At 42.4% G+C, this 23,624-nt stretch overlaps 1 protein-coding gene across 4 annotated transcripts in view; it reads left to right on the top strand.

Annotated features, from left to right (window-relative positions):
• Mapkap1 (MAPK associated protein 1) overlaps positions 1 to 23,624 on the top strand; it is a 212,760-nt gene that overhangs the window by 8,066 nt on the left and 181,070 nt on the right. For 3 of the 4 annotated variants that reach the window (XM_051166492.1, XM_051166493.1, XM_051166489.1), the window contains exons 2-3: positions 20,196 to 20,522; positions 23,106 to 23,195. In XM_051166492.1, coding sequence (XP_051022449.1) covers positions 20,264 to 20,522; positions 23,106 to 23,195 — 349 coding nt within the window. In that variant the 5' untranslated portion in view covers positions 20,196 to 20,263. Of the gene's footprint in view, positions 1 to 4,215; positions 4,374 to 20,195; positions 20,523 to 23,105; positions 23,196 to 23,624 lie in introns of all 4 variants that reach the window. The other variant, XM_051166490.1, reaches the window with a different exon arrangement.

Raw genomic sequence — 23,624 nt, 5'->3', positions numbered from 1 at the left:
CTTCCGTGGAGGAGTCCCTAGTTACAGAATTACAGCTTAGATGTAGTTGTAGTTGACTGGCTGAGCTTAGATTCTGTTTTGCTTATGCTTACAAATCAGGCAAGGTGAAAGTCACCTATGTGGCCTAGTTGATTTTGTCTGCTCAGGGTGCCTCCATTTTAATTTACTTTCATAAGAGGAAATTCCATCTTTTTTATTCAGTTAAAAAAATTGAAAAGTTTATTTTTAATTTTTCTAGTGTCAGTAAAAGTATGAATATTAAAATGACATGATGAATTGTTACCTTAGACTCACCCAATTATATGTTTCATAACTAAAGTAGTATCAGCCTGCACATTTAGTATTATGACCAGATAGGTGCTTTTTAAAACTATGCATGGTAATTTTTGTGTATGTGGTATAAAAGCATCCACAAAATTTAACAAGTGTATGAGCATATTTAAATTAGGAAAATACGAGGCAAGTTGTTTCCTTTGTAAACTGCTCTGTCCAAAGCATTCTGTGTATTATCAGGATGAAAAATGACAGCACTTTGTCATCTGCTCAAATTGATACTGCACTCTTCAGGATGACAGCTGAAAAGGCCCACAGGTGCCATATAAAGAGGTGACCATGTTGTCATATTTCATTTCGGCATCCCTCTGCAAAGCCATAATTACCTAATTAGGTTGTTAATTAGGAGATTAGCATTTCACTATATTGATAGAATGCTCTTTACCAGTGTGGGGCTAGATGCAGATTTGTCTGCCCTAATTTATAATCTCTGCCTGTTTTGTACTTATTTATTTGCTTAAGGTCTTATGTGGAGCAATTGAGTTTATCTGAGGAACAGTTTGTTTACAAGTTAATGAAGCTTTGATAACTCGATTGAAGTTGCTTAGCTGAGATATGAATAGAACTAAAGAATGGCCATGGCCAAGAGGAGATTATGAAAATTCTGAATTGATAGAACTTGTATTAGCATAGGCAAAAAACAGATAAGACTTCAGCTTGTTGGAGTAAAGTCCAAAATGGAAAATCTGAGTGTGAAATGTGACATGTGTGTGCCCTACACTGGGTGAAGGCATTGCTTTAGTTGTATGGAATGATGCACTACTTTGATTTGTACCTGACTGCAGTCCAGAAACTGAAGCTTGCTCAGTGGCATGAGAGTAAGTATATCCACTTCTTAGTCATGAGCCAGGCTTTAGTTCATTTGTACCTTCTGTCTCTTGGTCTGAGCGGGAACGTTCTTTGGCCTGAATCCTTCTGGAATTTGAAGTATTTCATTGTAACCTTGCATTGGTATGTGGATTATGTGGTGTAGTTTTTCTGTTCAGGGCCCAGGGCCATTACTTCCTCTCTTAGAGTTGTGGCTATAGTTGGTATTACAGATGCCTTTCCTACCTTCCCAGTTCAGAACCCCTTCCTCTAAGCCAGTGGTTCTCAGCCTTCCTAATGCTGCGGCCCTTTAATACACTTCCTCATGGTGTGGTGACCCCACCCATAGAATTATTTTTATTGCTACTTCATATCTGTAATTTTGCATTTGTTATGTACCACAATGCAGGTAAATACTGGTATGCAGATGGTCTTAGTTATCCCCCTGTGAAAGGGGTCATTGGACTGCTAAAGCCACAGGTTGAGAAACACTGCTCTAAGTGGTAGGTTAGCTGCTGCGTTTTCCTTTCTCTTTTTTCAGAAAAGAATACATAGGGTCTTTCTGTGTAGCCTTGGCTGGCCTGGAACTCACTATGTAGGCCATGCTGACGTGGAGCTCACAGAGATCCACCTGCCTGGTGACAGGGCAGAGAATTTTTTGAAGTTTCTGTTCAAGGGTGGTAAGAACTAAGCTCAGTATGTGTGGAATAGAAAGCTTTAAGGGGGTAGGCAAGTTCAGGCCTATGAAGGAGTTTGGGAAGTCAGTGAGAGAGCAGTGAGGACCAGGTAGGAAACAATTTGAATAGCTTAGGCCAGGCTGTGGCTTGTGTAGGTTTTTGAAATAATGAGATATGGAGGAGTTCTTTAGAGAGAGGAGCTAGAATGCACAGGATTCTGATTAAATGCCTTTAGGATCCAGGGAAAGGAAGGAGTGGCTCCGCATTTGATAGACCATTCTTTGTACTTTTATGTATGTTTGAGACTATGAGTCTAAATGTTTCATAGATACGAGACCTGAGTCTTATTTCTGTTTTGACCCCAAGTAAACAATACTGGCAGCTGATTTTCTTCCAGGAGAGCTGAGAAGGTTATGGCCATTTGAGTTGGTTTTGGGCCCTATAGTGGGCAGCAGCTTTGTGAGGTTGGCAGGTCCAGAGAAACTACACTTTCCTTAGCTCCTGGCTACTGGGCTTCCATGCACAGCTTTTTTGTTTTCCTAATGCCACTTTGACTTTTTTTTGGTTTTTCGAGACAGGGTTTCTCTGTGTAGCCTTGGCTGTCCTGGACTCACTATGTAGGCCAGGCTGGCCTGGAACCACAGAGATCCACCTGCCTCTGCCTCCAAGTGCTAGGATTACAGGCGTGTGCCACCACGCTCAGCTATAACATTTCTTTTACCACTTTGGCTTTTTTGTTTCTTTCTGTCATCTTGATTAGTACAAATGGAATTGCTCCCAAGGACTGGCAGCTCAGTAGGCTGCTCACATATGGTAGGTCACCTCTCTTGGCTTCCTAGGCCAGAGTACTGATGCTTCAGCACGCGGGCATTTCTCTTTGAGAGGAAGAGATACTCCTGGGGTTTGAGCATGGGGTAGTCACTCTCCGCTGGAAATTTCTGTGAGCCATCTTCACACGGTTGAACTTCACAGCTCCCTTCTTCCAGGGAAGACTTGGAGCCTTGTGTTCTGCCTCAGTGACTTCCTCCAGTTTGATGGCACCAGCTTATGTTACAGGTTGTTTAAATGTTTTTGATTATTCTTGTTATTTCAGCAGAGGACATTGTGGATACTTCTGGCCTTTGAGCTAGAGGAAATCTAGACTGTTGTCTTAGAGGCTCTATTACTGTAAAGAGACTCCAAGGCCATGGCAACTCTTAAAAGGAGAACCTTTAATTGGGGCTGGCTTACAGTTCAGAGGTTTAGTCCTTTATCATCATGGTGGGAAGCGTGGCTGGAGAAGGAGCTCAAAGTTCTATATCTGCATTGGCAGGCAGCAGGAAGAGAGACACTGAACCTGGCTTGAGTTTCTGAAACCTCAAAGCCCACCCCCAGCGACACACTTTCTCCGACAAGGCCATACCTCCTCTCTTAATAGTGCCACGCTCTGTGGGCCTATGGGGGCTGTTTTCATTCAAACCACCACAGGTATAGCATGGATTCGAGCTTTCCTCATTGTAGCCCTTTCTTTTTCTTTTTTTTTATTAAGACGTGTATGATTCGTGTATGGTAACACCCTTTTCCAGTGTACCGATTTAATGAGCTTTCTGACCAACACCGTAATGTGTTTAGAACAGTCAGACCCCAGCCTTTTGCCCCTGGCTCCTAACATTTACTCTTCTACTTTGCATTTCTGTGGCTTTGCTTATTTTCAGCCTTTTATAGAAATGGAATTGTAATCAGTGGCCTTTCATATGTGGGTCATTTTGCTTAGCAAAATGTTGAAATAGCTAAGAGCATACTTCATCCCTCTTTCTGATCAGGTGATAGTCCATCCTTGTTTGTCCACTCACCAGCTGGACTTTTTGGTTATTTTTACCTTTGGCTATTATACTAGTTTGCATATTTGTGTACAGACTCTTGTGTGAACATATTATGTCCAGTTCTTTAAGGTGTATTTTGAGCCTGCTGGCACACATGGTAGCCCCATGTTTATAAGCATTGTGAGGCTCTGTCCAGTTGTCTCCCAAAGTGGCTGGATTGTGTGTACACTCCCAGCACATCTTTACCAGGCCCTATTAGACAGGGATAGAGGTCAAAGAAGGTTCCTTGTGCTTTCCTCACAAGGACTGGTGATCCAGTAGGAGCTTCTTTCTTCAAGCAGTGGGAGCTTCTGAGCTAGGGAAGAAAGGAACTGCTTAGAATTTGGGAATTTATGCAGCATGCTTGAATACAGGCTCGTGTGTGTGTGTGTGTGTGTGTGTGTGTGTGTGTGTGTGTGTGTCTGTCTGTCTGTCTGTCTGTCTGTGTGTGCATGTGTGCGCTAGTCTGCCTGTCTGTCTCTTACTCTGCCTCTGTCTCAGTCTTTGTTTCTCTGTCTCTCTCTGTCTCTAATACAGCTTCTGGGTTTTCTTTGTAGGGCTTCATGCTTAGGAGCCTACCTTTAAACTGTTGCTGTTTCTTGGGTTTTCTTGCCATCCATGCTCCCTGGGCAAGCTCATTTACATCTACGGCTTCATCTGTCACACGTATGTTGATGTCTTCCAGATTTACTCAGAGTTTTCTCCAGAGCTACAGGTATGTCTCTCGTCTTTCTGCAGCAGTGTAGCTGTACAGCCCAAGTTGCTCTTGAGTTTGTAACCTGCCTCTGCCTCCAAAGAACTAGTGTCACAAGTATGAGTTTGACTCTTGCTGATCTCTTTGGGTAATCCATACTCAAGTTGATTGTGTCTGAAAAATGACTCATTATCTGCACCCCCACCCTCCCCCTCCCTGCCTCTCCCTTGCCTGGCAACCTGTTCTTGTTAAAACTCTTTAAGAAACTTTGTGTGTCACATACACAGAGGTCAGTAAGCAACATACAGGCATCAGTTCTACTTTCACTATGTAAGTTCAGTCTAGATAGCAAGTATCTTTACCTGCTAAGCCAGTGTAAATGTCTCTTTCTACATTCCCTCAGTCACCAAGCTCTCCCACTTTTTGTTTTGTTTTGGTTTTTTTGAGGAAGGCTTTCTCTTGTAGTCCTGGCAGTCCTAGACCTGTTGTAGACTATCCTGGCCTTGAACTCACAGAGATCCGCCTGCCTCTGCCTCCCTTAGTTCTGGGATTACAGGCATTTGCCACTGCACCTGAATGCTCTCACACTTTTTATCTCTGGAATACTTCTTGAATTTATGGAAATGTTTTACTGCTTTGAGACATCATCCTCTTTTCTTGGCCTATTGTCACAGCTTCACAAACAGCTTCTGTCTTGCCCATGGGTTGATCTTCTGTGTGACTGCCATAGTCTCTGAAATGTTAATCTAATCAGCAACTTTGAACTCTCTGTAGTTTTAGTTAACATGTGTTCTGCTGTTTCTTGCCTCAGTGTTAGTCAGTTTATAGCTCTGAGTGGCCATCAGAATGACTCCCGGATGAGAGAATAGACACAGAAATTGTTACTCTCCATAGGCCCTATAGTGAGTGCGTGTCCAGGTCCAGATTTGGACCCCAGTAGTTTAATGCTTGATTGTTCTCAGCCTCTCAGACCTGCCTCTCCTGCTGACTTTCTCAGCCTCCTCCCTTCCCTTGATTTGTCTCATAACGAGGATCCTGTGTTTGATTCCACACCAGTTCAACTCATAGATGACCTGATGTTAATCTGAAGTCCATAAGAGAGAACTGAAGGGGACTTTATTGTAAACTTTTTCATCAAGGAACCTGCATTACAGAGCAGTGCCACTCATTTGCCACTATTCTTGAGGTAGGTAAGTTGGAAGTGATGACCTTTGTTGTCTCGGCCACACTGATGTCTTGGGAAGGCTTGTCTGAGGACCTAATTTCATTTAGCTGTCTGTTGGTTGTGTCTGTAGCACACTGTTAGAGTCCTCCAATGTGGCTCTCATGCTATGGTGACCATTTATAGTCTTGTGCTTTCTGCCTTCTCTGACTCTAACCCTTTCAGATAGGGACTGCAGCTGAGCACTTGTTGCCCTGACTCCCAGCATGTGGTGGGAAGGACAGATGTTTGTACCCTTACTTAGATGTGTGTGTGCATTGCATTCTAGAGTGTGGTGAGTGGACTAGGTGTAGAATGTGTGGTTTCAGGGTAGAGTGCAGGAGCCAGTCTGCCTGAGCTTTATCATGGTACCTTCTCTTACTTGTGTGGTCTTTGGCAAGTTTGTGCCTCAGTTTATTGACCCATAAAACATGGGTAATAGTAGAATTTATGTTAGTTTTGTGAATGAGAGAAGTGGCTTCTCCAAACCATACAGTTAGGCCTCTGATAGTTGGGGAGCTGGAATTCAGGTTTCCTCAGTGGTCCATAATGCCATAGTGCTCGTGTGGAGGTTTAGGACAATTTGAGGGCGTTACCTCTTTCAAACATGACAGTCTTGGTTGTCAGTTTTGGTGGCAAGCCCCCCTGCCTGCTGAGCCATCTTGCCAGCCCCAGAGAGATTCCTTTAATGTGTGTTAGAGCCTATCACACTGTTCTTTTCACAAGCCTCCAGTGACGCCTTCTGTTTTTTGGAGTAAAGGGACAAGACCTTGGAATATGTTCTTCCAGATCTTACCCTGTGTGGCTTGTTCCCATCTTGAATTGTGGCAGGCATGTCCCCAAAGCCTCTAGCCGGGCGGCTCTCTTCCCTCAAATGTTCCCATGCATGTGGCTTTTCCTGTCTTGCCTTAGATGGTGAGTAGGAAGCATCCCAGTGGCCTGTTCCTGTGCTGTTTTGTTTGCAGTTACAACCCAGTACTGCATCTAATGTGGCTCGTTCCCCTGTGCTTTGCTCCACAGTGCTTCTAGCTGCCATAGTGCACGTGTTTGCTTGTCTGCACTCATTAGAACATGCACTCCATGAAGTCAGGACTGTGGCTGTATATGCACACCGTGTGTTCTGTATCTAGAGGAGTGCCTGGCGGATGTCAGCATAGTTGCTGCCTGGTGCCTAGTTGCTGAATGCACCCGGTCAGTCCTCAGTTACTGTTATGGGTAGATGGGCCAGGCAGTGCAATGGAAATGTAAAGGAACAGCTAACCTGGGATTCATTAGGAAGTTCCTAAAAGAACTGACTGTCGAGCTGGACTTTTGATTAGTGAATAAGAGGCACCCAAGTGAAGAAGTGCACTTGTGTGTGAAGAATGTTGGGTGCTGTCAGTCTCCCTGCCCCGCCCCGTTTTGAGATAGTCTCTCATTGAACCTAGGCTCACACATTCAGTTATACTGGCAAGCCAGCCATGCCGTAAATCCTCATGATCCCACCTCCCCAGTGCTGAGGTGACAGGCGTGCTCCCAGTTCTTCATTATTGGATGATGAGTCTTTAAAATACTTTATCAACTGAGCCATTTTCTCAGCCAGGCAGACAGATTTCATAGAATAAGGATGAGCAAATGCAACTTGTGGTTGTTGTTTGTTTTATTTTAATTTTGTTTTTGTTTTTCAAGACAGGGTTTCTCTGTGTAGCCTTGGTTGTCCTGGATCTCCCTTCAAACTCACAGAGATTTGCTTGCCTTTGCCTCCCAAGTGTTGGGATTAAAGGTGCGTGTCATCGCCACCTGGCTTTTGTTTTATAATGGTCTCCTGCAGTCTAAATGCTGTGAACTTGCTATTTGTTGATGATGGCCTTGAACTTCTGACTCTCTGGCATTCACCTCCCAAGTGATTATGGGTATATACCACTATGTTTGATTTATGCAGTGTGGGGATCTAACCCATGCATCAGTGAGTGCTCACCAACTGATTAACATACTCTTGCATGTGTATACATATATGTACATGTATATGTGTGTAATTTTAAAGACAAGGTCTCACTGTAGTTCTGGCTGTCCTTGAACTCTCTGCTTAGACCAGATTTGGCCTTGAACTCACAGAGAGCTCTGCCTGCCTCTGCCTCCCTAGTGTTGGGATTAAAGGGTGTCATGCCTGAACTACAGTTTGTTTTTATAGCAGTAACTTGAGCTGTAGGTCTCCTTAGTATTTAAACTATCAGAACAGAGATGGCAGGAGTTGGTAATAGGTACTAAAATTAGTGGTGGGGTTTGTTTAGATTATAGAAGGTTTTTGCTTGTTTTTTCTTTTTGTGCCCCCCACACTCCCCTGCCCCAGGGTTTCTCTGTGTAGCCCTGGCTATCTTGGAACTTCTTCTGTAGACCAGGCTGGCCTTGAATATATAGAGATCCGTCTGCCTCTTCCTCCATAGTGGCTGGGATTACAGGTGTGCACCACCACCACCTAGCAGATTGTAGAAGGGTTGAGTACAGATTTTAGTAGCAAAGTTGTTGTTTTGTTTACTCAGAAACAATTCTGAGGGATTAGAAATGACCACAGATGTCTTTTCAAGTCACATGTTAGGATTTCTTGGCCACAGCATTGTCAATACTGACATTTTGGTGGTACAGTTCTTTGTTGTGGATGTATTCATCCATGTTAGTAGAGCTCATCCCCAGTGTGACAACCAGAGATGTCTCCAGACATTGCCAAATGTCTGATAGCATTGCCACTGTTGAGTCTTGAGCCAATGACTTAAGGAGAGAAAGATTCCTACCATCATAAAATAACTACCTTACCAAATCAAGAGTTAGTTAGATCAAACATTTCTCCAACTGCCTAATGAAAGCAGAAATAAAATGCCCGTAAAACCACTTGGGCCTGGGATTCAGAGAAGAGTTTGCAAGGGGTGAGATGCTTGTGTTGGACTGAAGAGAATGGTTGGCTGTGTTGGAGTAGAGCACATCTCAAACATGACCAGAGACCAGAAGATACACCAAGTTTCCCTGAGAGTTGCGGGAGGTGGAGGGGAGAAGGGCTGATAGTGAAGCCAGCTTGTAGAGAGCCCTCCATGCTGTACATGGGGGGCTTTAGGTTTATGCATGACAGATCACCTTGGCCTTATGGTTTACAGCAAGCAGTACGAGCTGGGTGCCTTCCCATGATTTCAGAAGGTTGAAAGGAAGATGGTAGTTGGTAATGAGCTTCTGAGTATCTTAGGTTGTTGGCAGGATGCGCTACTCATGGCTGAGGGCCCTGTTCTTGTTTTTTTTTTTTTCGAGACAGGGTTTCTCTGTGTAGCTTTGGCCATCCTGGACTCACTTTGTAGACCAGGCTGGCCTCGAACTCACAGCGATCCGCCTGCCTCTGCCTCCGGAGTGCTGGGATTAAAGGCGTGCGCCACCACGCCCGGCTTGAGGGCCCTGTTCTGTTTAGCTGATGGCTTAGCCCTTGGTCCTTGTGTGCTTCTGAACACCACCACTTGCCTCTTCGAAGCCCTTGGGACTCTTTGACCATTTCCCTCTTCACTTGGCTAAGAAGTCTCATGTGACAGAATGTCATCAAGGGATTGTGCATTTCACACCTTTTTTTTGAGACAGGGTTTCTCTGTGTAGCTTGGGCTGCCCTGGACTTGCTTTGTAGAGCAGGCTGGCCTCGAATTCACAGAGATCTGCCTGCCTCTGCTTCCTGAGTGCTGGAATTACAGACATAATCCACCATGCCTGGCTGTTTTCGCACCTTTGTCCTGTTTTTTTGACTGTAGCCTGTAAGGTCCCATCTGTATTAAAGAAAAGGGGTAGCTATACAACAAAGGGGTGGATGATGCAAAGAGGCCAGACTTTCTGCAACTGTCCTAGGGTTCTGTTTCCCCATAAACCTACTTCAGAAGGACAGTGGTCAGGTCAGTGCTTTGTAACACTCATCAATTGAGTGAAGTCTGAGTGAGTACTTGGTAGGCAAATGAGTAGTGCTTACAGTGTAAGCCTTACCAGTGCTTTTCCTTTGAAAACAGTCTAGCTGCTTTGACATTATTTGTATCTTCCATCTAGATAAAACTATATAAACATTTTTACCAGCGATCTTAATGTAAAACCTAAAATTATTTATTTTTACAACTGCCAATCAAGCCTCTTATGTCAGACAGACAACACCTATTAGAAAAAATAATTTAGGGCTATATTGCAGGAAACTGGCAGATTTCTTGTAACTGCTGAAATTGTCAGGTTTGGAGCTTTGAGAGTGGTGCGTGGTTAGGCTGTCTGAAGTGCTGCTGCTATTGCTAGTTAATAAACATTATTTCAGGACCCTGGGAGTGCTGTAGTCTAACTTGGGCTTGGCACTTCATAGATGATTTATGTATTAATCATTACTCAGAGATTAATGTTTATGTTCTTTGTCCTTGTCATCAGGAACATCTATAGGCAGAATTTTGATTTTGAGTTGTTCATTGAGAAAGAATGACACTAAAGCCAGTTTTCTCCCAGACCTTTGATACTGGGATTTAAGAAAATCCCTGTGTGTTCTGGGAAACAAACATTGCACATTTTCCTGGGCTATCAATTTTGGTAATTTTTTTTCCCTAAAGACTTATTATTTTAATTAAGTAAATGTGTGTGTAGTGGGAGTATGTGCACAGGAGTGCTAGTGGCAGAGGAGACCAGAATTGACTGGAGGACCCTTAGGAGTTGGAGCTATTGTAGCTACTTCCTGTGTGCTGGGAACAAAACTCAGGTTCTTGCAAGAGCAGTTTGTGCTCTTAACCATCGAGAGCCACCTCTTCAGCCCTATGGTGGTTTTTGTTTGTTTGTTTGTTTGTTCCTTTATTTATGTATTTATTTTACTCTAGACTGCCTTGAACCTACAGTATAGCTGAAGATGACTTTGAATTTCTGGTCCTGATGCCACCACCTCCCAAGTGCAGATTTACCACGCCTTGCTCTAGTAGTGCCTGGCCTAGCCCTTAATCTCAGCACTCTGGAGGCAGAGGCAGGAGGATGTCTGAGTGAGTTCCAGGCCAGCCTGGCATACGGAGTGAGTCCAGGACAGCCAAGGCAGCACAGAGAAACCCCTCCAAAATCAAACCAAAAAACCAAAAACAAACCAAGATTCTTGAGGCTGTGGATATAGCTTGGTAGTAGTGTTTGCCTAGCACGCGCACGTGCACACACACACACTTGGGGAGCTGTGGAGATGGCTCAGTTGGTGAAATGCTTGCCATGTAAGCATGAAGACCTAAGTTCAGATTCCCACAACTTGTATGAAAGCTGGGTGCATGAGGTGCACTTGTAATCCCAGCGCTATAATGGTGGACACAGGTGGGTCCCTGAAGCTCATTGGCCAGACAGTGTAGCTGGATTATTTCACTTTAGGTTCAGAGAGAGACCCTGCCTCAGAAAATAGGGTGGAGAGTGATTGAGGAAAACACTCAGCATCCAGCTCTAACCTCCACAGAGACAGTCATGCACCTGCACATACGCCTACATATATGTATAATACACACAGTTTTTCTTTTGATAATGTTTGGGAAGTAGTCCAGAGCCAGGCATCTAAATTCCAAGATTTTGAAATTCCATGTACATTACATTTAATCAGTGCCAAACATAATGTGAGCCCAGATTTAAGGACAGGGCAGTGGACTTCCAACTGATTGGGTTGATGTGAGGAAGTGCATGAAGCTATAAGCTGCCATGTGCCCTGTAAACTATTTAATTCCTTTAAGGCTTAGTTTAAAAAACAAAACAAAACTACCAAACAAAGATGTAGTTCATTCTAGTCGGGCTGTGACATGCTAAGTAATAAGCAGTGTTCATGGGAACAGCCCAGCAGGAGTTGTCTGTCACTACCCTCCTTGTGTTTCTGCCTAAGCAAAGCCCAGCCATCCTTAAAATGCTGCCACTTTCTTCTGGGACTTAGCTGATTCTTAGAAAACACACAGTCATTGGGGAGTTGGTGTATACATTGCACTGAGTTCCTGTCCAGCTTGTGTGGGAGAGTGCCTGTGCTGACACTGTCAGCTTGTGGAAGAACAGTACACTCTTGCAGAGTCCTGGTCTCCCTCTAAAGATGATGTCTAGTGAAGGAATCTCATTCAGGAGTACATGCAGGCATTTCTTTGCTGCAGCTGTTGTTGTTTTTATTATCTTAAATTCTTTTACTCAAAGTATGGAAACAAAGACAGAGGAGGATAAAGTAAACTCCAAATATATGTTGTTGTTACTGTGCACTATAGTTGGCCATAGTCACATGGAGAAAGTTTGACTTCCCAGAACAATTTTTTTGTTGTTATTTTGTTAAGTTTTGTTTTTGTTTTTGTTTTGTTTTGTTTTTTGAGACAGGCTTTCTCTGTGTAGCCCTGGCTGTCCTGGACTCACTTTGTAGACCAGGCTGGTCTGGAACTCACAGAGATCCTCCTGCTTCTGTCTCCCTGAGTGTTGGGATTGCAGGAGTTTGCCACTGTGCTTGGCTCCCAGAACAAATTAAAAAAGCTATTTTTGCTAGTCTGAAAAACAGATGAAGGCTTAATTTAGAGTTACAGTGGAGAGAGTTAGAGAAGGAAGTTTAGAAGCAATAAACCACATTTTATTTTAATAGTCATTCAGTTATTTTCAAGTGCCAGGAGGAGTGAATTCTGAACTTTAATCAGATCAGAGAATGTTGATTACAGTCAAATGATGGTCTGTTGGTTTCTGTGAATGGGAAACTTCATGTATAATGACAGGGCTTTGTTTTCTTAACTTGTGACCATCCTGCAGCATGGCAGATAAGTGAGACTGCTTTTGTTAGTCTGTGTCAAGGACTTCTCTATGGGAATCAGGTTATCGTGCCTAAGACTAACAGTGGCAAGTCAGGGTACAGTGTGGAAAAAATCTCACATCTGCTGTTACATGTTGTTAACTCCCTTAGCAGACGTTAAATCATTTCAAGTACAATAATAGCGTGGGAGGTAAATTAACTAACCATTAACAATCTTATAAATACACAATTAACATGCCAGCATTTATATGACACATTGATGGGGCAGCAGTAATTTTTGATTGGGAGTTTGCAGACCTTTGAGAAGCCTCAGGCTGTTGCTTATTCAGACAGGTTTTCATAGATTGCAGGTGAGGGCTGCTAGTCTGCCGGTAGAGAGCAGCGAGTGTGGTGCTTGAAAGGACATGGGGGTTCTTGGGAAGCATGGGCCTGGACACAAGCATTTAGATGTAATGCTGCTTGCAGGTCCCTAGGGAGTGAAGAGTATAAGGAGGGGTCAATGCTTATGATTAATTATTTGAAGAAAGGTAAAGTACTTTAGCTGTGGATTTGTAGCTGAGGTTGCAGAAATTAGTAGGATTTTCAAAAATGTCCTTGAGGTGGGGTTGGAGGTGTAGCTCCTGGTAGAGTGCTTGCCCGGCCTGCGGAGGGTTCCTGGGGCTGATCCCCAGCACTGCAGCACATCAGCCAAGCAGACAATGTAGACCTAACTTGATATGTAAAGTAATACATACTCTTTGGTTTCAAAGAGTCAAAAGCAGATGAGCTCTTATATTCTTGTCATGTGGGAAAATTTGTAAATTATTTTCCTTCTTTTTCTTTTTTCAACAATTGTTATAGGTTCTGCTCCCCCCCCCCCCCCTTGTAAAAAACTTACTGTAGCATCAGCAGAGTAACTAAGGGTCTTATTTACAGCTGAGCACTTTTGTGTCTTAAAGCTTTTCTAAAGATACAGGGAAGAAATTTCTCTCAGGCCTCAGAACCCAAATAGCACAATGGGGTTTATGGTGACTGTTTTGAGTCTCTGCTGTGAGGCTGTGGCACCATCAGTAGGGCAAATGTCTTAACCGTTTTTTTCCTGTGTGTTGGGTTTTTTGTTGTTGTTTGTTTGTTTTTGTTCTTTGTTTTTTCCTTCTCTTTTCTCTTTTATTTTTTTATTTATTTTTATTTTTAATTTTATTTTTTGAGACAGGGTTTTTCTGTGTAGCCTTGACTGTCTGGGACTCGCTCTGTAGACCAGGCTGCCCTTGAACTCAAAGCCATCCACCTGCCTTTACCTCCCGAGTGCTGGGATTAAAGGTGTGCATTATTACACCTGATGATAGCAGATATCTAAAAAGGTTGTTTTGATGGTCATACAAATTTTATTCATGTAAAAAGGATAGAATAGGCTGGGCGTGGTGGTACAGGCCTTTAATTCCAACACACAGGAGGCAGAGGCAGGCTGATCAATTGCTGTGAGTTTGAGGCCAGCCTGGTCTACAAAAGTGAGTCTAGGACAGCCAAGGCTAAGCAGAGAAACTCTGTCTCAAAAAACAAAACACAAAACAAAACAAAACAAAAAAGGGTAGAATAATTTTAGCTTTTGCAGCTCTGGAGTTCTGTGGCCCAGCTGCAACAGATGAACAAAGTCCTATGGATACATACTATTTTATCCTGAATCGCTGCCCCAGTTCTGCATGTATGTTTTGTTAAGCTGCGTCTCATGCCTTTCTGTAAACCACTGCCAATAAAGCTTGGGAGTATTCAGAGCTGGGTGTGGCTGCTTATGCCTATAATCTACTACCCAGGAAATTGAGACAGGAGGATTGCTTTGAGTTTGAGGCCAGCTTGGGCCACAGAATTAGATCCTAAACTTAAAAAAGATTTTTTTAGACCTGATATTCGTCAGAATCTGCTAATAAATTATTGCCATGTTTAGACCATGTCCTAAGTTAACCACCTGCAGGTTCTTTGATTATTAATGACCATAAACAGGTGTGAGGAGCTGGTGTAGTACCATGTTACACCAGGATCCTCTTTAAATGGAGTAGTAGCAACTAAGCAGGTATGTACTAAATATCTTTTTATAAGGAGACCAACTTGATACATTAAAATTACTTCTCAGTTTTTAAAACTGGGAGTGGTAATACACACATGTAACCCCAACACATGCAAGGTGGAGCAGGAGGACCAGGAGCTTAAGGCTAGTCTCAGAGCAAGTTTTAGGCCAGGCTGGCCTATATGAGACCCTGTCTCAAAATAACTCTTGTCATTTAGGTATTGTCTTCACTCTGCATAGATCCCTGTTACTTACATTTTTTTGTAAACAAATATGCCTTCTCCTCCTCCTCCTCCTCCTTCCTTCTTCCTTCTTCTTTCTTTCTTCTTGACAGGGTTTGTCTGTATAACAGAGCCCTGGCTGTCTTGAACTCACAGAGATCCACCTCTGCCTCCCAGGTGCTGGGATTAAAGGCGTGCACCACCACACCCAGCTACAACACTTTAAAGAATCTGGAAGTAAAAAGTGGGAGAAAGTGGCTTGGGGTATATAGCTGGACTGCTTAGTGTTTGTGAAGCCCTGGGTTCTACTTCCAGTCTCTTTCACATTCACAGCAATGTAAAAAAACACAATATTTTGTAATTGAAATAAAGACAAAACTGGTTAATTTTGTTTTACTTAGTGTTTCCCAGATTAAAAAATTTTTTCATTAATTTATTCAAATTACAACTAATTGTTATCCCATCACTTGTATCCTCCCATTTCTCCTTCCCTCCTACTTTCACCCTATTATCCTCCCCTAAGTCTATGACCGAGGGGGACCTCCTCCCCCACTATATGGTCATATGCTATTAAAACTTTTTAAATAATTTCTTTTTTCTCTTTTTGATTTTTCTATGTAGCCTTGGTTGTCTTGGACTCGCCATGTAGACCAGGCTGGCCTCAAAATCATAAAGATCTGCTTGCCTCTGACTCACGAATACTGGGATTTTAAGGCGTGTGCCACTACACCTGGCTCTAAAATGAGATTTTCAATTGTAGTAAAATATATGCAGCATGAAATTTATCATTTTAAATGCTTTTCAGTATACAGTTCAGTGGCATTATGTATACTCACATTGGTTTGCAGCCATCACCACCACCCATCTCAAGAATTTTTCATCCTCTAGAGTGAAAGCAGTACTGAACAGCTGTCCAGTCCTCCCAGTCCTCCTTCCTCCGGCCATTGGCAGCTCCCAATGCCCTTTCTGTTCATATGGACCATATGAATACATGTTCTTTGCGACTGGCACATTTCACTCAGTTATAATGTCCCTAAGCATCATCATTCTTTGTTTGCTTGTTTTTGACACAGGGTTTCTCTGTGTATCCTTGACTGTCCTGGACTTGCTTTGTAGACCAGGCTGGCCTCAAACTCTCAGAGATCCACCTGCAACTGTCTCCTTAGTGCTAGAATTACAGGTGTGTGCCACCATGCCCGGCTCATCATCCATTTAAACAAATTTATGTGCATTGGTGTTTTGCCTGCATGTGTGTCTTCTATGTGAGGGTGTCAGATCTTGGAGTTTCAGACAGTTGTGAGCTGCTGTGTGGGTGCTTGGAATTGAACCTTGGTTCTCTGGAAGGGCAGTCAGTGTTTTTAACCGCTGAGCCATCTTTCTAGCCCTCTTCATCCATTTGAAGCATCAGCATTTCCTGGGTTTTAAGATTAATGCTGTAGTCAATAAATGTGTCTATTTGCTACCACATTTCCTTTCTGTCTTTCTGTCTTTGTTTTTTCTCTCTCTCTTTCATTCTTTATTTCTTCCTGTAATTGTGTGTGTCTGTGTGTTTTTCTGTGTATGGTATATATACATGTAGGTCTATGTGTGCAGAGGCCAGAGACATTAAGTGGCCTTACCTTATTCTGTTGTGATATGGCTGAAGCTGACTCTAGGCTGGTACCAGCAAGCCCCAGCAATCTTTCTGTCTCTGTCCTCCCTAGCACTAAAGTCATAGGTGTATGTGGCCATGCCTGGCTTTTTATATAGATGCTAGGGATTTGAAATTAGGTCTTCATGGTTTTCAACCCCTTCCATATATTTTTAACTACTACACAGCATTTCATTGTATGCATGTGTCAGGGCATATGCATGATTGTTTGGATGTTTAGGTTATGTTTAGATTTTCAGTAGATATTCCAAGCAATTCTGAGATAAAAATTTATGCCCAGTTACTTCCCTGGGCCAGTTCTAGAGTGGGTTTCAGAGAGTGGTTATGTTTTTATATTTTGATAAGCATTACCAAGTTTCCCCAGCAAGTACCTGTTTTCACTCCCTTCTGTCATAAATGAGAGTGTAATGCCTCAGGACACTTGTCTATATTAGTTCTGAAAAATCCTTTTGCTCTTTGTATAATTGAACAGGAAACATGGCTTGATTTCATCTTTCTTCTAAATGTCTGGTTTAGAAAGCAAATGTATCTTCAAGTGATGTTTAGCTGCTCTTAAAAGATTTAAAAGCTGTTGTATTTCTAAGAAGCAGTGCTGGCATAAGTTGACAGTGTCTCAGGGTGGCAGGTCTGAAGAGCACATTGCTGAGAAGCTCTCTTGTCTGTACTAAGGGACTGTGACCCCTTCTCTAACCACACACCTGACATGCTCAGGGGGCTTAGCTCGGCAGCAGAATTGGATAGTCATTAGAAGCTGGACACTGGCATGTATTGAGTATCTGCTCGGTGTAGCAGCCTTATTGCCTGTGGGATGCAGTGCTAAGACTCTTGTCCTGTGGAACTGCAGGAACACCTCATAGTAACCCAGAAATGTCATCCCAATAGAATGTTTCCTAGGGAAGTCCTGTGGAAGTTCCCTCAGCTGGTGTGGATCACTTTACACAGACTGACGAGGTTATATTGTTTAACAGAGAGACTGTCTGCTGATGCTGGGGAGTGTTGAGGCCACTGTAACAAAGGCTGAAGTTGGGAAGCTGGTGTGCCCCTCAGAGGGACCTAACCCATTCGTCTGTTCTTTGTAAGCCGCACTGGAGCAGATTTGCCTTACTAGTGAAGGGTTTGATTTTATTGTGTTGAGGGTACTTAAGTGTACTTTTTCTTTGCTCTTTGGGTTTTGGTGCACGAATGCTCAGTAGACATTGAGTTTTGCAGGAGAGCTAGACCATGTGGAGGTGGAAGGCACAGCCCCTTTGCCAGCAGCTGCTGCCGCCTGCCTTTCATGGAGGGAAGAATGCCTCAGGAGAGCCTGCAGCGGCCAGCAGTGACCACACAAGTGGCCCGTGGTTGGTGCTTCCTCCATGGTTATAGAAAAGGCTTCAGTTTTACAAATGGAATTGAAGTGCTCTCTCTAAATTTTATAGTTATTTCATTGGCACATTGGCATTTTAACATTTAAGAGATCAGATAGTTCAGAAATGTGTGACACTTGTGTGGTGTTAGAGGTGTAGGAGATCTGTGTTCTATATAAAGTTTTGTTCAGGCATGTAGTACTTAGCTTTGCATTTCCCATTGGCCTTTGAGAGAGAAGTAGTCCATGAACTGGATATAAAGGAAAGAGCAAATAGTAGTGTAATTATATTGATTAGCAATGTGCTTCATTTAAATATTTGATAATATCAATATCTTTAAGATCCACTAGATCAGCAGTTCTCAACCTGTGAGTTATAAGTCCTTTGGCAAACCTCTATCTCCAAAAATATTTATATTACAATTCATAGTAGTAGCAAACCTACAGTTATGAAGCAGCCACAAAAATAATCTTATGGTTGGAGGTCACTACATACAACATGAGGAACTGTATTAAAGGATCTCAGTGTTAGGAAGGTTAAAAACCACTGCACTAGATAATGTCAGCAGAATGATGTGTTACCAGGCAAAAGTTTAAAATACCAACTAGCTGTCATCATTTATGTCATTAGATCTTCCCTTTCTAGAAGAAATACATGGCAAGTCTTTCATTCTCATATTCTCTCACTGTCTCTCTGTCTCTGTCTCTGTCTCTCTGTCTCTCTCGCTCTCGTTTTTGTATTTTGGGACAGGGTTTTTCTGTGTAGCCTTGCTGTCCTGAACTTCTTTGTAGACCAGGCTGGCCTACAGAACTCAGAGAGCTCCGCCTGCCCCTGCCTCCCGAGTGCTGGGACTACATGTGTGCACTACCATACCTGGCTTTTTCTCCTTCTCTTTTCTTTTTCCTGTCTTCCTACTGAGAATCAAACCCGGGGCCTTATACATGCTAGGCACATATCCTGCTATATCCCCAGCCCCAATGGTAGGTGTTGTGTGCGAGTGTGTGTGTGGTGTGTGTGTTCAGGTGCGTATGACCATGTGTATGAGGCCAGGTGAGGACACTGTTCTGCTGTGTAACTCTGCCTTATTCCCTTCAAATAGTATCTTTCACTGTATCTGGAGCTAGGCTAAGCCCCAGTAATCCTCTTGTCTTGTCTACCATAGTTTTGAGGTTACAGGCCAATTCTGACGTACAGATTTTATTTTTAAGATTTATTTGATTTCATGTGTTGTTGCTCTGTGTCCGCTTCTCTCCCTCAGGAGAGCCAGCCTGTTGCGCCCGCTAGGCTGGGCTGGAGAGAGGGAAGCTTACCTGGGGCCTGTGGGTGCAATGCAGGGCCTTGGTTGGCAGTGAATGGGCCAGTGAAGAACGCACACACCCAAGAACAGCTTTAGAGAACGGGTTCAGTTTTTTTTGGGGGGAGGGTGCTTTATGCCCCTAGGGAGGCAGGGTCTCTAGGGCAAGGTTTGTGTCAGAACAGGGGTGTTGAAAGTTAGTTCATCTGCATACTCAGGGCCTGGGGGTCTAAGGGGGAAAAGCCATACAAAGTCAAACAAGGAGTGAAGCCTGATAGCTGTCAGGGTAAATTCCTACTGAGGTTGTTCGTGCAAGGTTGGGAGGTGGGAGGGAGCCAGTGCCTGCTGTCCTCATAAGAGGCCGACAGCATTGAAGTGCTCCTCAGCCCTTGCCCATTAATCCTCAGCGATTACTGCTCCACAAGGTGTGTGAGTGCTTTGCCTACTTGTATGCATGTGTACCATGTGTGTAGTGGATTCCTATAGAGGTCAAAGAGTGTCAGATCCCCTTGAACTGTAGTCACAGATGGTTGTGAACCTCCATGTGGGTGCTGGGAATCACACCCAGGTCCTCTGGAAGAGCAGCCAGTGCTCTTATTGCTGAGCCATCTCTCCAGCCCCCAAACACCCCAATTTTTGTGTAGGTTCTAGGGATTTGAAACTAGTTTGGTGTTTAGGGTCTATTTCCTAGCCACAGTATGTGTTATTCTTTGTTGAATATTTCCAGCCAACTGAGAAAGTTCAATCTAGTTCCTGGAATAAACATCATTAACGTGTAGTTTTAACAGGATTGAGGAAACAGTTCTTATAATTAGGTTTCTAAAATAAGAAATTAATCTTGTGGCAAGGCAATTTTGATTAATATGTTTTATTTTAAAATACAATATTATCTTAAACAAAACAAAAAAGTTTATTAAGCAAAATTACTTTGGTGATAAACTTTTCTAAAATTCATAGCAGCTTAGAAAGCTTCCTGCCCCTTTAAACTGACAGCCGTGGAACTGTAAACTGCCTGACAGCACCTTGCAAACTCCTCTTCCCCTCACAGCACCATGGACAGGTGCATGGAGCTGAGGGAGAGGGAGGGAGGACGCTTGGTCCAGTGGCAGTTCCTTGCTTTGAGTACACTCACTGAGTGTTGCTATGATTTGTTTGCAGGAGAACCATAGGCCCTAGTGCTTGAGAATCTTTTTTTTCAGTTTAGATTTAACCTGTTCAAGCTCCTGGGTACAGGGATAATGTTGCTTTTCAAGGTAGAATTTTACTACATTGAGTTTGTTTGAAAAATGATTCATCCATTTTCTGCCTGATTCTTAAATACTGCTGTGTGCATCATGTCTCTAGGTAGGTGAGCCCGTGGAACAGTATGAAGAGGAGAAAATAGCCTTTAAAGAGACTGGCCCACAGAAAGGATGGCCTTCTTGGACAATCCAACTATCATTCTCGCTCACATTCGACAGTCACACGTGACCAGTGACGACACGGGAATGTGTGAGATGGTTCTCATTGATCATGATGTTGACCTCGAGAAGACTCATCCTCCGTCAGTGCCTGGAGACAGTGGGTCAGACGTGCAGGGAGACAGTGGTGAGATGCAGGGCTACGTGTACGCGCAGTCTGTCGACATTACCTCGAGCTGGGACTTTGGTATTAGAAGACGCTCAAACACAGGTAAACTCTGTCTTCTTAGCTTCAGATCAGTAATCAGCTGAGCGGCAATGGGTAGTGTTGGGACAGGCTTCCTGGGGAGTGAGTCTCTATGTCTTGTTGAAGAGTGTGGCTGAGCATATCCTGTGTCAGTGGAAGAGCCTCTGGCATGGGGCTGTTGGAGAAAGTAGACAGGAGAGCTGTATGTAGGTTGAAGTTACATGTACAAAAGGCGGTGGGCCTGTTTTGAGACCTTAGAGCCACCCAGTCTCAAGTTAATTTTGTGGAGGAAGATTCCAGGGTAAAAAGAATTCTTTTTTTTTTTTTTTTTTTTTAAAGATTTATTTACAGGCTGGGCTTGGTGGCGCACGCCTTTAATCTCCACACTCAGGAGGCAGAGGCAGGTGGATTGCTGTGAGTTCAAGGCTAGCCAGTTCTACAAAAGCGAGTCCAGGATAGCCAAGGACTGTTATACAGAGAAACCCTGTCTCGAAAAACCTTTAAAAAAAAAAAAAAGATTTATTTATGTATGTATTTTATGTATATGAGTGCTCTATTTGTATGGCTGCTGCATGACAGAAGAGGGCACACATGTATGTGCACACATATGAGAGACAGGGTGTTTCAAGGATCAGTTTTTTAGACTATCAAAAGATAGAATCAGCAGCAGTGAGCTGTTAATCCCACAGAAGAGGGTAGCAAGAGATGAGCAATGCTGAAAATGTTTATTGTTGTGACCCGAAGGTAAAATGTTAACATGGGAGTCTGCTGGTAGAGCTGAGTACACCACACCATACCTCCCAGTGAAAAAAAAACATGGATGTTGGGTTTGGTTCAGTCTGTGACATTAAAAAGAATAGTTTGCTCTTATGATAAAATAAATAATATTGCTGGGCAAGATGGCACACACCTGTAATCCCAGCACTTGGGAGGCAGAGGCAGGCAGATCTCTGTAAGTTCAAGGCCAGCCTGGTCTACAAAGTGAGTCCAGGACAGCCAGGGCTACAAAAAGAAACTGTCTCAAAACACCCAAACCAAACCAAACCAAACCAAAAAACCAAAAAACAAACAAACAAACAAACAACAACAACAACAACAAAAACCCAAAAAACAAGTAAAACAAAAAACCACAAAACCCTAATATCACTTCCCTATATCTAGAGGTTTGGGTGAAAGTTTGTATATAATTTAAAGCCATTGATACTCAGAGCTATAGTTGGAACATCTTTGCAAGTCACTGAGATGGTATCTTCTGGGACAGAGTGGGTGGATTTCACCAGGAAGATGCTGCCCACTGAGAGCTTTATGATATTACTGTCCTGTGCTCTCCATAGTTGTTAATTACAGTGGAATATGGTTTTCCTCAGTGAATTTCGTTAGATATACTGAATGCTTTTTTGCAAGCCAGGGCTGTGGTGGTGGTTCGCACCTTTGATCCTAGCATGCAGGAGGCAGAGGCAAGAGGATCTCTGTGTAGCCAGCCATGGGTACACAGAGAAACCTGTCTTGAAAAAAAGAAAACAAAAACAAACAAACAAACAAAAGAATGTTTTTGCCAGCATAGTTAAAATTTCTGGCAAGAATATTTCCACTGTCCCTTTACCATAATGCTAAGGAAAGAATATATGGTTTCCCACCTTGAAAGTGGTTGTAAACAGAGTTTATTTTAGCTATTTTTCTATTGTCAGTGTGTGTGCCTGAAGGATGTTGAAAATTAGCAAGAGAAAACAAGCTTTGCCAGAAGCTCCAGTTCTCACTTTGCTTGGTGGTGGCCTTGAGCACAGTTGCTAATGGATACATACTGGTGACCTTTATTGAAGCACCAAGCCACTGGCTTTCGAAGGATAGTTAGAAATGTGTAATTTTAGGTGACTCACGAAGCTGAAATTTCTTTGGTTAACAATGAGGTGCTAGCAGTTAATTGAAACTTTGGGTTGTGTTGGTGATCAAGGAATCTAGTTTTTAATCTTTTCAGTACATCTGAAAGTTTTTAAAAGAAAAATTGTTCTTTTTAAGATTTGACTAATGTTACAAAGATACAAATCATTTATTTTACTACCTATAAACTGTTTCAGCCCACTGAAGAAAAGCTATGCTAATTTATATAGCTTTGACATTTTATAATTTTCATGATTTTTAGATAAAGGATTTTATATTTAAAACTTTAATAGTCTAGTCTGAGTTCATTTATCTTTAATTTTTGAAACGGGTAGAGTAATTCATAACAGTAATTTTATTCCTGTAATGTAATATTCACTTCAGTTCATTTGTGCATTAAAATTCCTTTAAGACCGTTATTAATGATTTATATAATGAAATGTCATATTAATCACAGAAGTTTTCACATTTTATTATTCTCTTCCATGTTAATACTATCTTTATGATCTCTATTAATGTTTTATATCCTCTAATTTCAATTATAAATCAAGAATATTTTCATGTTTTTGTTGGTATTTGCTTTTCAGGGGTGCCACCTTTAAAATTTTATGACTTTCTCCCTCCATATGCAATATAAAACATCTTTATTCATATAAAGGTAGTTAATTATGTCTTTGTTTATAGTAAACTTTCATTGACAAACTTATAGTTATAATATTTCTTTTCAAGCTCAAAGATTAGAACGACTCCGCAAAGAGAGACAAAACCAGATCAAATGCAAAAATATTCAGTGGAAAGAAAGAAATTCTAAGCAATCAGGTAAATGGAAATAACTTTCATTTATGATTTGGGGTTTATATATTTAGATTATATCATTATTTGTGGACTCTTATTTTTAATCTATCCTCTAAGCCCTTTGGGTGATACCATTTGTGTTTGGAGCTTTGTGTCACTGCGTGCTCTTAGATCTTGTTGTTTGGGCCCCTTACCGTAGCTCACAGGGGTTAGTTACCTTGGTAACTGCTATCCTGGTGGTACCTTTCTCTTGGGACAAGGATAGTAGATACTTTCTCAAATGTATGTTTAAGTTATAGATTCATTTGTACAGTTCTACTTATTTCTTTATTCATTCTTTTATTATTGTTCGTGTGTGCACACACATGCATGAATGTCACAGGCCAGCTTGCAGGAATCACTTTTCTCCTGTCATACAGGTTCATGGGATTGCATCTGAGTTTTGTTTTTGTT

Source organism: Acomys russatus, chromosome 24, assembly GCF_903995435.1.
Source record: "Acomys russatus chromosome 24, mAcoRus1.1, whole genome shotgun sequence".
NCBI lineage: Eukaryota > Metazoa > Chordata > Mammalia > Rodentia > Muridae > Acomys > Acomys russatus.
The sequence above is the reverse complement of the archived record's forward strand: the minus strand, read 5'-3'. Positions and strand labels throughout refer to the sequence as shown.